Source organism: Pyrus communis, chromosome 2 (assembly GCF_963583255.1).
Source record: "Pyrus communis chromosome 2, drPyrComm1.1, whole genome shotgun sequence".
Taxonomy (NCBI): domain Eukaryota; kingdom Viridiplantae; phylum Streptophyta; class Magnoliopsida; order Rosales; family Rosaceae; genus Pyrus; species Pyrus communis.
The window spans coordinates 3,957,456-3,970,736 of record NC_084804.1 but is presented as its reverse complement, the minus strand read 5'-3'; the positions used below and the strand labels follow the sequence as shown (position 1 = coordinate 3,970,736).

Below are 13,281 nucleotides of genomic sequence, written 5' to 3'. Positions count from 1 at the left end.
GTGTGTTTTCCTGGGCTTCAGTCAAACAAAACTGTGTTGCACTCTCAACTGCAGAGGCTGAATATATAAGTGCATCAGAAGCAACCACACAAGCAATATGGCTGAGGTTTGTTTTGAAAGATTTTGGAGAATTACAAACTGTAGCCACTCCTCTTCACTGTGACAACACATCTGCCATTGCTATCACAAAGAATTCTGTGTTCCATCAAAAGACAAAGCACATTGATATAAGGTATCACTTTATTAAGGATGCACTGCAAGAAGGAATCATAGATTTGGTGTACTGTCCCACTGAAAAACAGGTAGCAGATATCTTCACAAAACCTTTGGCTAAGGATCGGTTCAACTATCTTCGAGATATGCTTGGTGTGAAATCAGCTCAAAACTTAAAGGGGAGTGTTGAATTATAAGTATTTGAGCTGAAAAGTTTTAGAATAAGTTTGTTTAAATTGGTGTATCCACTTGTGCAGAATGAGGCAAAGTGTAAATGTCTAGTTTTGTAAAAGGCCATGAGTGCCATGTGTTGGTTGATCCATGAATTTAGATAGATGTGTGTCTAAGATGAAAAGTAGTGTTTTATGTGGTCCCAAGTTAAGGGCCTTCAGTTAATGTAAAGCACGTTAGTGCTCTTTTTCGAATACAGAAGAAATATTCCTCTGCAAAGTTTCTGCAGAGAGAAGAACAAGAAACCATTCATTTCCTCCAGTCTTTTTGTTCATCGTTTGTTCTTCCTGTTCAGCTCCATCTACATAAAAAACTCGTTGATTCAAGTTACACTAACTCTTTCATTAAAAAATATTAATTTAGATGGCCACATTCCCAGTTCATTTGGCAACATGCTAAGCCTCGAATTCTTGGATCTGTCCAAAAATAATCTGTCGGGAGTGATTCCAAAGTCTCTAGAAACACTGTTACAGCTCAAGTATCTAAATTTATCTATCAACATACTCCAAGGAGAAATTCCAACAGGTGGTCCTTTCAAAAACTTCTCTGCTCAATCATTTGCAACAAATGCTGCACTTTGTGGTGCCCCGCGACTCCATGTTCAACCATGCACAAATAGTACAGAGAAACCAAATTCAAAGAAGGCTAGAAAATATGTCTTGAAGTATATTGTTCCAGGAATATTGTCAGCAATGCTCCTAGGGACCTTTATAACGTTACTAATAGTACGCATGAAAAGGAATGAGGAAGTTTCAACAGATACTATCTTGTTGCCTGACCAACATTGGAGAAAAGTTTCATACCAAGAACTTCTAAGGGTGACAAGCGGGTTTAATGAAAGCAACTTAATTGGCACTGGTGGTTTTGGTTCTGTATATAAAGGAACGCTTTCAAATGGGATGGAGGTTGCAGTAAAAGTTCTCAATCTACAACTGGAAGAGGCTTTCAAGGCTTTTGATAGTGAATGTGAAATGCTGAGCAATAATCTTATCAAAATCATCAATAGTTGTAACGAAGTTGATTTCAAAGCCTTGGTACTGAACTACATGCCTAATGGGAGCCTTGAGAGGTGGCTGTATTCTGAAAAGTTTTGTTCATTGAGTATCCTAGAAAGGTTGAATATAATGATAGATGTTGCATCGGCACTGGAATACCTTCACCATGGATATCCAATACCTATTGTCCATTGTGATTTGAAGCCGGGTAACATACTCCTAGATGAGAATATGGTTGCACATGTCGCTGATTTTGGAATTGCAAAACTTTTGGGAGGAGGAGATTCTATGACCCAGACATTGACCCTAGCCACACTTGGGTATATGGCTCCAGGTGATGTTGCTAACCATAGTTTATCTTTAAGTTTTATAGATGCACTTGTCCTTAGTTTATAATCCTAGTGTATCACATGTATAAAGGTACTTGCATATAATCACATGTATAAAGGTACTTGCATATAAAGTTGGCGTATCATCATACACGTATATATGTATTTTTTCAAAAATACTTTCATTTTCTGTATACTTCTTAATGCTAAAATTAAAAAATGCATGAATTTTAAAAAGTTACCATTTTCACGAAGTTGCAGAATAATACACGTACCTATTTTTCATGTACTATACGCATTCTATGTTTTACTAACTATATACATATTGCATGTAGAGTATGGGAGAGAAGGAATTGTTTCGACGAAAGGGGATGTGTACAGTTTCGGTATTGTACTCATGGAAATATTCACAAAAAGAAAGCCAACAGATGAGATGTTTGTTGAGGAAATGAATATGAAGCAATGGATTGCAGATTTGTTAATCCAAGATGCAATAGTTGACGTTGTAGATGCCAGTTTACTCGAGAAAGAGGCAGATCGTGATTTTGTGTGGAAGGGGGATTTTTTATCGTCCGTTATGGGATTAGCTCTAGCTTGTTGTAGAGAATCACCTCAAGAGAGGATAACTATGCGTGATGCTGCAGCCATCCTCAGTAAAATGAAGACCAAGCTTTTGAAGGATACTGCAGGAGACTCTGTGTAGTAGTGTTAGCATCTTTGTTTCTCCCAAATATTGTGAAAGTGTACTTATTTAATCAACATTCCTCAAGTCATCGTTGTTTACTTTTCCTCAGAGATTTCTTCTAATTTCTTCGTACCATGCTCTAGTATGTCACACTATAAGAACAAGAAGCGACAATTAGTTATTACCATTATCAATTGTTTGACTTGTCTAATTGTTCATATGTTTCGGATCAAGTTTTTATCTGTTTTGGTTGTAATCGTTTTATCATCAGTATACTCTCGATTTTTCTTATGGTTATTATATTAAATAAATCAAATGTGAATCAAAGACATAAATAAATAAAAGTATGAGAAAAGAGAAAAAGAGTGCGGAAAATATTTTCCTCAATGAAGACTCTTTTTCTAATTAACTTACTACCTGGGCTCCTGCAAATGAAAACAAACAATCAAAATAGGTGGTTGGGAGGAGATGTCAAAACTGCCACATAAATAAATAACAATAAAAAATGGCAACAAAATTCTTTTCAATTGAACCTTCAGTTTCTTACATGGAGTTGAGTCAATTGAAGGCAAAGTCATTTAATGATTTTTTAATAGATGTCATGCAATTCATAATAAATGTTGTGTGTTCCAATTATTTAATTGATTGTCTCAATAACTGAACTCCATAAAGAGATGAAAAAAATTATAAAATGGTATTTTTATGGAGCGAAAAATGATACACAATATCAAATCGTCACATAATTCATCAAATATCATTTTAATGTTTTACATTTAACATCTGAATAGATGCTCTAATGATGTATCTGACTCCTCTTGCTGTATGTAGTGCTCATCTAATCATAAATAAGCCCGAATTAGAAAATTTCATTCTAACAAATGAGAGATTTTTCGGTGTGTTTGGAACATGGTGCAAAACACTACATGTTAATATATAATTGATGGAAAGTTTTTATTTTCATGTCCCTCCAATTATTTTATGACGTGTGGTATTACGCCTCGTATTTCTGAGATACTGAAAAACCTCTCCTAGTAGAGGGTTATAGTCCCAATTGTTTTTTGAGCCTTTGTTGGTGTGTGTGTATATATACATATATATATAACTTGTAAAATTTCTTTGTCTACAAGTTTGGTTTGTTAAATATGGTTGCTGTTTATCAAAAAAAAAAAGAGAAAAAGAAAAATGGTGTTGCTGAGTTTTCACTTTTCGCTTGCATTTCACTCATCTGCTTATGTTGCCACTTTCAACTACTTCTTAGCTTCACTTTGAATTCATACCTTCAATGTCCTGCTCCGACCTTATACTTTTCTCATCCTTGATGTCATCATGTCAATGTGTAACACCAATCCTGAATTTTCGTTACATGGTCTAATGGTTGGTGGGTCGATTTTGGAAAACAAAAATATCATAGATTATTAGATTTAGAGGGTGGTGGTGCAACTTCAAGCTTCTAGAGTTGTTTCCAGCGTTTTTTCCTGAAGTATTTTTTTGCTCTCAGTTACTTTATTGGCAGAAATTTCTTGACCGTTTCGGAAACCAGAGATGGTGAAGAAAATTGTGTGCTGCTTATATTGAAGTATTACTGAAAGATCATACAGTCTAATGGGGAAACAAGGGTCTCCGAGAAGTCCACATCCCGAGCCACAGATTGACGATAACTTATCGTCTGGGACTAAAGACTATGATCCTTCTAATGTTGGGAGGAGAATGTCAGGAGGAGATAACCATTTGAATTCCAAAATGTTGTTCCTTCATGGTCTGAAAAATGACCATTTTCATATTGTGAGAAGTGATTCTATAAAATATGGTAACTGTAAAGGGAGCTTCGTGGGGAAAAAGCATTTGTGGCTTCGAAAAGATGTGCGATCAATCGTCATTGTGTTTGCGTTGATGGGTTTCCTTCTCCTACTTGATTCTTTTCTAGTGTCTATTTTTTATTCGATGGTTCTTCAGAATTCAATTTATTATGTAAGAAATCCACAGGGGTTTAAGGTAAAGACCTTAAACAATTCTTGCCATAAAATTTTCAAGTCATCCTATATTATATGTTCATAACGTCTGTAAATGTACTTCAATTATTTTCCGAAGGAGGACAGGGATGCCTACATTATGAAAGAAAAATCACCAGTACATATGTATGACCAGCTTCTAAGGGTAGCGAAAGATGCCATTGCAGAGGTTTTCTTCTTAACTTATGATCTTTTGACTCAGATAAGCTTGTAAAGTTTTTTTACTGGATCTTTCTTTTTACTCACGTAAATCTTTTTCTTTAGAAAGAGTTTAAGCCAGAGTCGTCGACTTTATGGGAGGAACCATATAAGCAGGTTGCTGCATGGAAACCTTGTGCAGACAGAAAAGTTTCGGCAAGCCTAGGTATTTGTTAATTTTTTTTCGCAATTTTGTTTTCTAAAATTAAAAGCCTTTCCCTGTTACTTAGTTATTTAGTTTTTGATCTTCCCTCTCAGGGAGATACAAGAAAAGTAATGGATACATAATAGTCAGTGCAAATGGCGGTCTCAATCAACAACGAGTTGCTGTAAGTCTTCTTGTGATGAAGTTTGAATCCTTATCTAAATGCGCGTGTAAAATTAATAAGGTAGTTGTTCATTCATTAGATGAGTGTTTCAATTGAACTTACGTATATATTCTTCTTATGGTGATTACAGATTTGCAATGCCGTTGCTGTGGCATCTCTTCTTAATGCTACTCTTGTTCTTCCAAGGTTTCTTTACAGCAATGTATGGAACGATCCAAGGTATGAGATAATTATCTGATCATCTTCAAATATCATTAACAGCTTCAACTTGATGTTGCAGTTTTGAAAATGCGTAAGTTCACTGATGTATTTGGCGTACTGATAGGCTCAGTTTGTTCATGTTATTGCAGCCAATTTGAAGATATTTACCAAGAACAGTATTTTATAGATGTACTGAAGGATGAAGTAAACATAGTCAAAGAACTTCCTTCTCATTTGAAAACACTAGACATTGAAGCAATTGGTAGCCTTGTACGTCATCCTCTTATTCTGTTACATTCATTTCCGCAGCAAATTTGTAAACTGATTACCTTTTCCTCTTTGCAGATTACTGATGCAGATCTTGTGAAGGAGGCAAAACCAATTGATTATATCAGAATTGTACTTCCTCTTCTCTTGCAAAATCAAGTTGTTCACTTCCTCGGATATGGAAATCGACTAGGCTTTGATCTGTTGCCTCCTGAGCTTCAGGTTATAACTTCACCACATGTAAATAGACATTTAATAAGAGGACATTGTTGGCTAGATGAAATGGCAGTGTAACATATTTTCCAATCTCTGTTGCAGAGATTAAGATGCAAATGTAACTTTCATGCTTTGAAGTTTGAGCCCAGAATCCAACAAGTCGGTTCTCTGTTGGTTAGAAGGATAAGGAATTATGATGCTGCTTTGAGTATGTTGGACAAACAATTGCTTGGAAATTTCATGCAAAAAACTCCCTCAAAGGTACATGTTGCTGCAAGAGGCCCAACGAAATATCTCGCTCTACACTTGAGATTTGAGATTGACATGGTGGCCTACTCCCTGTGTGAATTCGGAGGTGGAGAAAGTGAGAAAAAGGAACTCCAAGCCTACAGGGAAATCCATTTTCCGCTGCTCGTTAAGCGCTTGAAGAACTCAAAGTATTTATCTTCTATTGCCCTTTTAGTTGTTATTTTCTCTAATTTCGTGTGAAGACAATTTTTTTTTCTAACCGATGCTTTTTCTCTGTGCTACCAAAACTTGCAGGGCAGTTTCTCCAAGACAATTGAGAATGCTGGGGAGGTGTCCATTGGCACCAGAAGAAGCCGGACTAGTTCTTGCTGGTTTAGGTTTAAAGCATGTAACTTACATTTATCTAGCTGGTTCTCAAATATACGGTGGAAGCTCTCGGATGAAATCCTTCACTAGCCTCTACCCTAACTTGGTCACCAAGGAAACTCTCCTCACACCGAGCGAACTTGCACCTTTTCAAAATTTCTCTTCTAAGGTAAATGAGCATTGTCTACTTCTTTCACCAGTAAATTGTAATATAACCTTCATATTATAACAATGTGATTTCTGGTACAGTTAGCAGCATTAGACTTCATTGCCTGTTCAACAGCCGATGTGTTTGCTATGACTGACTCTGGGAGCCAACTATCTTCCCTAGTGTCTGGATTTCGAACCTACTATAGTGACGGCGGTGCTCCTACTTTGCGGCCAAACAAGAAGAGGCTAGCAGCAATTTTGTCTGAGAATAGTACTATAGGGTGGAACAACTTTGAAGACAGAGTAAAAAAGATGTTTGACGAAGGCCAAAGGGTGCATGTGAGGAGGTTCGGTCGAAGCATTTATCGGCAGCCAAGATGCCCGCAGTGCATGTGCAAATCTCGCTAACTTCGCTCGATCAGACAACCCCTTCCGATGTTCTTTAGTCATTGATACCTCTATTTTTTGGTGTCATCTAACACTTTATTTTTTTCATGTTCTTCCCGGCAGTGGTATATAAAGTGTGGCAGCTGCATGCATTAGTTCGAAAGGTTCTCTTTCAAATAACACGCTTCTGGAAACATTAACCATATATTTTCATTGAAATAACTCAACCATGGGCAATGGAGTTTACTCGACGTTGCTAATCATGGAGTAGCTCGACACAACCAAGCCAAACGCTTGATTTGAGAAGAAGAAAACACTCACTCACTTCAATTGCACAAAGCAAATATATTTTTTATTCTTTCAAGTCTCCTTAAATATACATATGAAGTCCTTTAAATAGAGAGATTACAATACATTGACATGGTAGATACTTAATACTAAGACTATAGTTACTAGGCAGCTAATAAAACATAGATTTGAAAGGTGAGAAGCGACAAATGATCAAATTTAATATAAGAACTATAATTATTGTCGTGCACTGCATCATATATACCCCTCTTCTCATAAAAAACTTGTCATCGAGTTTCATTTGATTTTTTTTTTCCTCGATCATATAGATGACCTTTCAAACATTTCCATAGCAGCCACATCAAAAAGAAATTCTGAGTTGTTAGAGTTTTCAAACCCAACATTCAAGTAAACTCCACTTCCACGTTATTCCCAAGCAAGTACACCGTAGTCCAACCTTGTTATTAGAAATCAACCTCAAATCATGCACATATGATTTCCAAATTGTTTTCTAAGATGAGTAGTCTTGCAAGGATAATACAAACTTACAATCAAATGCAGCAACTATATTCTCCGAAGGGTAGTGTTGTTTTTACCATCTATTTGTATCATCTCTTTAATAGAGATAGGGTCTGCCAACTCATGTGGATCACATCTCCATATAGATCTAGTACGAATAATGATACAAATAAATGGTAAGAATAATATTTTTGTTCTCCGAAGGTTTTTTTCCTGATATCCCCGAGCAACAAAATCTTCTCAAACATAATCATCGTACAAGTGCAAATCTTTTACCTCTATATGAAGTTGTACATAAAGACCTTCAACCATTGCAATTATATCCTCATCACTTTCGTAAGAACCAAAGATTGGGGCGGAATCCCATTTGTCAAAATTATCAACTTCATCATTGCACTCAATATATATGTTTCACTTTCGTGCCAAACTCCATGCCCGAACATTCTTCAACCTCAAAACATATACCACAACAAATATCACAAGAACTATTCGGACAACGATCAACTTTAGAGGAAGGCCAAGTTTTTAGAAACTCGTCACCTGAAAAATGAGATAGCCGTTTCTTCTACTTTCGTTTCTAAATCATATCCAACCTCATTTACTGACAACAGCTACATGCTTTAGTAAACTGAGAATTTCTTTTTGTAGAAAGAATGGATGGACGAAGAACTTGAAGATGTGAAAAGCAGACTGCAAGGGCTTTCTATAAATGTAAGATTCAAAAATACAAACACAGGTTAAAGAACTCGAAATCACCCCGCAACTGAACTGATTATGTTTCCTTAGCAGCACAGACACACCGATATTTTGTGAATCAATCTTCACATGAAATTCCTTTTGACAACCGTTCGCTGCACTAGAAACTAAACTTCCACATCTTTCCAATGAAATATGAATCTCAAGACAGAAATCACGGAAACTGAGTTAGTTTCGATGACGAACACAGACTATGTGTGCAACCTCCACCAGGTTATCTGAAAACCCGTTTTGATGCCACTTGATGCAGGGCAAGCCATGCAGTCTCTGGGAGACAAAGGGATAAAAAACTTGAGAATCACCCAACCAGGGGCAATGGAGCTCCCTTGTCGCTAAAAGTGGATTCGCTCGACACAATCAAGCCAAACGCTTAATTTGAGAATGAGAAAACACTCATTCACTTCAATTGCACAAATATATATTTCAATTCATTCAAGTCCCCTCAAACATACATATAGAGTACTTTAAATGGAGAGATTACAATATATTGGTAGGAATAGATACTTAATTTGCAAACCAAATGATGTATCACCAATAGAAATAAGCACGTTAATCAACGCTTAAATAATTATTCAATCATCAATAACCACATCATTTGGTTTATAAATTTAGTTAAAAAAATTTGATCTCACTAATATTATCCTTATTTTTAATGCAAATTATTGGTGCTTATTGTCAAATTTTCGGAAAAGGATCCTCGTCGGATCCTTTTCCTGGGGATCCTAGGGATCACATGATCGTGACCGTTCATCGTACATTGTGCAGTTAGAAATCATTTTAAAATTAAATATAAATAGTACCTAACGAAAACTAACCGCACGATATATAATGAACGATTACAATCACGAGATCCTTATGATCATCAAGAAAAAAATCCGGCGATAATCCTTTTCCCAAGATTTCTTATAGACAGGCTAGCAACCCATTATTACTACTACTAATCACACTACTTGTCTACAACTTGTGGCCATAGATTTGCAAAAAGCCACTAGACAATAAATAGTGATTTTATTTTGTTTTAAGAGAATTTAGGTTTTTATTCCTCATATTTTTTATTTTATTGATTAAAATTTTATTCTTTTTTAATTTTTTATTAAGGTCCTTTGAATATTGATGTTAACATATTTAAGTTTATTATTAATATTATTTAATCATTTCCAAATAGAACCATTTAGTCTTAGAAACGTCACATTTGATTTATTTATTTTTGTTACTAAATTTTGTACCATATGTTTTCTTTTATAATTTGTACTTGTTAATGCTGAGTCTTTTTCAGCCTCTAAAGCAATGCAAGGCCAAGAGGAAGCCTGGCAAAGGCCCAGGAAAGAAGAGAAGACCAAGGCCCAAAGGAAGGGGGGAAGACCAAGACCTTAGGAGTTAAAAGGATACAACTCTTTTGCACATGAGTGCTAGGCAAATGTGTTAGGCATGCAGTGCTAGGGAAATATGATCTATCGAGATCTCTAGGAGGGTTCTAGGCTGAGACCACCAGACCAGAGTGCTCTAATTAGACAACTAGAGATCCAAACAGACTATCTCTCTACCAAACCACAGTGCTCTACAAACGACCATTACATGAATGCACGTTGGCTAAGACAAGATATTTGTTAGATTAGTTTAGATATTTGTTGAATGGTTGGGAAGATGCCATGTCGTCTTCTCCTTGGGACCACACACTTAAAGGTTGGCTTTTTGCTTGTTTAGAGCAACTCTACCTCTAAAAAATGAGTTGGCCCAAAGTTCATTTAATCCATCCAAATGAATAGTAATTGACCCTAATGAATAGTAATTGATCAAATGCATCTTTATCCTTAAAGCTAAATAGCTCAGTCTATTTTATTAAATTATTATTAATTTTTTAATAATAAAATAATTATTATTTTATTTTTAATTTCTGACATTTTTTTATTTATAAAAAAATTATTAATTTATAACATTTTATTTTATTTTTTAAAATTTTTTGGCTGAACAATCTAAACCGTTGTTCTGAAAATCGAATGGTCCAGATTGTGCCACGTCACTAGCCATTGGGTTTTAATTTCAAATTTTTTTTACAGTTGGAAATCCAACGTCTGAGGCTTAGCCACGTGGGCCATGTCTCGCGCCCTTTTAGTGCGCCTGCAGCGCAGGCCTAGAGTGTCGGGGATGCGCACCCACGCGCTTGATGCGAAAAAAAATTTGTTTAGTCCGCTGATGTCATGCTGGTGTCAGCATGATGCCAGATAGGCTGGTTTCTACCTTAGCCCATTTTGGGCCGACCTACAAACTGGCTTGGACTTTGGGCTGGCCTATTTTTAAGGTGGATGGGTTTTTTTGGGTGACAGCCTATTTTTTTAGGCTTTGGGCCAGCCTCTTAGACCAAACCCATCCCTAGGCTAAATGCTATTTTTTAGGTTTTATTCCCCCCCCCCACCCCTACCCAAACCCAACACAACCCAACCCAACCTATGCTAAATATGTGGGCTAAAAGCTAAAAGCCAAATTCCTCCCATAAATTAGCCCAAATGCGAGTGGACTTATTAGAAAAAAGCCCAGTCGCAGCCCACCCACTCGCCCCAATTTCCCCACGTGGCATCAAGCTTTCAACGCCTGACATGGGGGGGGCCACTGTCAGGGCAACTATCGGCCACCTACAGGAGCCCAACGACCCTAATTTGCATCAGACAACTAATATATTTGGAATGTTGGTTGATCCCAACGATCTAGATTCAAATTTTGTTTTATAAAAAAAATGTAATTTTAAAATACATTGAATCCAACGGCTGAAATCGAATATAATCAAATCTAACGGTAAAAAAAAAAGATCTTACGGTTGAAATTTAAATCCAATGGCTAAAATAATTAAAAAAAAAAAAGATCTCTATCATGATTTTCATATTCTTCCATAGAGTTTCATGTATCGATTTAGTGATTTTTGAATATTTATCAGAATTTACGATAGTCTACATAATATATATATATATATTTTTTAAACTTAATTTAAGAAAAAAATTAGCATAAGTTCATTCTTTAATAATTTGTGGTTAAAATTAGGCTATAAGGGTTGGAGCATAAAATCTTTTTATGGGCTAAAACCTAAATTTTCTGGGCTAAAAATTTTAGGTTTTAGTCCAAGGATTAGAGATTGTCTTAGGGAGGGCTGGAGTTGCTCTTAAAGGGAAAGAAGGCAGACCGCGGGTGTTTTTTTTTTGACGACTTGTTTTCTCTTGTCCATTATTTTGTTGGTGGTCCAGAACTGCATATGTATATGCCTAACTTCACAATAGGCGCAATAGCAACAAAATCCAACATCAGCACAATTGAGTCTGCTCTTAGAGCTCTGAAAGCCCATGTCACTAGTGACCCTCAAAACACAGGAATTGTCTCGCTTGCGCCGATTGACAAGAGTTAGCTTCGCGAACAACATCTTTGTGGGGACCATCCCATCATGGTTCGGGTGCTTATCTAAACTTCAAAGGATGAGACCGAATGGTAGTCAGTTTTCTGGTTCGATACCTACTACTATCTTCAACTTATCTGCACTTCAAGGAATTGATCTTAACAATAACTGACTATCAGTGTGTGTGTGTGTGTGTGTACCTATGCATCTATACGCTATATATTTAGGAATATTTTGTTGATCGAGCATTAGGTTTAAACATGTTTTTGAATCTATAACTATGAGAAACATAAGATTATTTTAGGGATATGTTTTCTTTAGGCTTTTATTTATTTTTTTTTTTATTTTTATTTTTTTTGCCAAAATGGTCCTAAGATTGTTATATATTTCTCATTTTGGTCTCTCACAATGAGAATCAATAGAAGTGTTCCTTGAATTTGTCAACTACAAATCATTTTGGTTATTCCGTGAAAATTCTGTTGATATTCTAGTTAAATTGTCGCGTAAATGGCCAAATGGTCACCTTTTCAACGATATTTTGGTTAAATCAACCCTTACACTTAATGAGGATATTGATAGATTTTTCACAGAATGACCAAAATAATTTACAGTAGACAATTTCAGGAACATTTACCATGAATTTTCATTGTTAGAGACCAAAATAAGAAGTTAATCTCATAGCTCATTACGGCTAAAAAAACCTTTTCTTTATTTGTCTTATTTATTATGCCATGTGGTAGCATACCGAGAGAAATTGGAAACTTAACAATGCTCAAGGCGATATCCCTTGACAACAACAAATTCATAGGTATATGACTCCACTTTGTTGTTGTAAAAGACATTGCTTGGCTCCTTTCTTGAAACAGTGGTTTAAATAAATTTAGGAATCTCGACTCATGAATTTAATATGTATGTTTTGAATTTTAGAAATTTCAAAGGAGATGGAATTTTTAGATCAGTTGGAGGACTTGTATGTGCAGTTCAATGCCCTGAAGGGGCCTCTTCCTATGGCTGTCTTCAACATATCTACTTTGACCACTCTAATTGTATACCAAAAAAGCTTGATTGGAAGTATTCCAGACAATATATGTCAGCACCTTCCAAATATTCAGGTGTTGCATTTGGGTAGCAACCAGTTTTCTGGGCCACTTCCTTCCAAATTAGGGCAATGCAAAGGGCTTGGTATATTGTTGTTGGGGGAGAACAATTTCACTGGAACCATATCCAAAAATATTGGCAACTTGACCCAGGTGACAGCGTTATATCTTGGCTCCAACAATTTGACAGGTAAATTTTTTTTTTTGTCACATTTTATATTTGTTGTTCCCACAATGATTTATCATTATTTAATAAATCATCATTTCTAACCGGAAATTTTTAGTTTAGCATACTTCATATTAGTGATACTTCTCTTCTCAATATTGAATGAGATTCCGAGATTGAACTCTCCTTATAGCTCATAAAAAGAACCACTAATGCATGTATCCTCATATTATAAACCATATGCATATATC

At 35.9% G+C, this 13,281-nt stretch overlaps 2 protein-coding genes across 2 annotated transcripts; both read left to right on the top strand.

Annotated features, from left to right (window-relative positions):
* The first annotated feature begins 836 nt into the window (after positions 1 to 836).
* LOC137723222 (putative receptor-like protein kinase At3g47110) lies at positions 837 to 2,471 on the top strand. The gene is made up of 2 exons (XM_068462386.1): positions 837 to 1,773; positions 2,104 to 2,471. Exons 1-2 carry the CDS (start codon positions 837 to 839, stop codon positions 2,469 to 2,471), a joined length of 1,305 nt encoding a protein of 434 aa, XP_068318487.1.
* Positions 2,472 to 4,032: 1,561 nt separating this feature from the next.
* LOC137722347 (O-fucosyltransferase 8-like) lies at positions 4,033 to 6,929 on the top strand. The gene is made up of 10 exons (XM_068461332.1): positions 4,033 to 4,445; positions 4,542 to 4,631; positions 4,727 to 4,826; positions 4,919 to 4,989; positions 5,120 to 5,208; positions 5,340 to 5,460; positions 5,536 to 5,679; positions 5,776 to 6,110; positions 6,217 to 6,457; positions 6,538 to 6,929. Exons 1-10 carry the CDS (start codon positions 4,056 to 4,058, stop codon positions 6,844 to 6,846), a joined length of 1,890 nt encoding a protein of 629 aa, XP_068317433.1. The 5' UTR covers positions 4,033 to 4,055; the 3' UTR covers positions 6,847 to 6,929.
* Positions 6,930 to 13,281: the final 6,352 nt, after the last annotated feature.

Excerpts from the sequence above, each read along its gene's own strand:
- LOC137723222 (XM_068462386.1), top strand. The coding sequence starts at position 837 with ATGCTAAGCCTCGAATTCTTGGATCTGTCCAAAAATAATCTGTCGGGA. Across the intron at positions 1,774-2,103 it reads ACTTGGGTATATGGCTCCAG|AGTATGGGAGAGAAGGAATT; the intron begins GTGATGTTGCTA and ends TATTGCATGTAG.
- LOC137722347 (XM_068461332.1), top strand. The coding sequence starts at position 4,056 with ATGGGGAAACAAGGGTCTCCGAGAAGTCCACATCCCGAGCCACAGATT. Across the intron at positions 4,632-4,726 it reads CGAAAGATGCCATTGCAGAG|AAAGAGTTTAAGCCAGAGTC; the intron begins GTTTTCTTCTTA and ends CTTTTTCTTTAG. Across the intron at positions 5,461-5,535 it reads TTGAAGCAATTGGTAGCCTT|ATTACTGATGCAGATCTTGT; the intron begins GTACGTCATCCT and ends TCCTCTTTGCAG.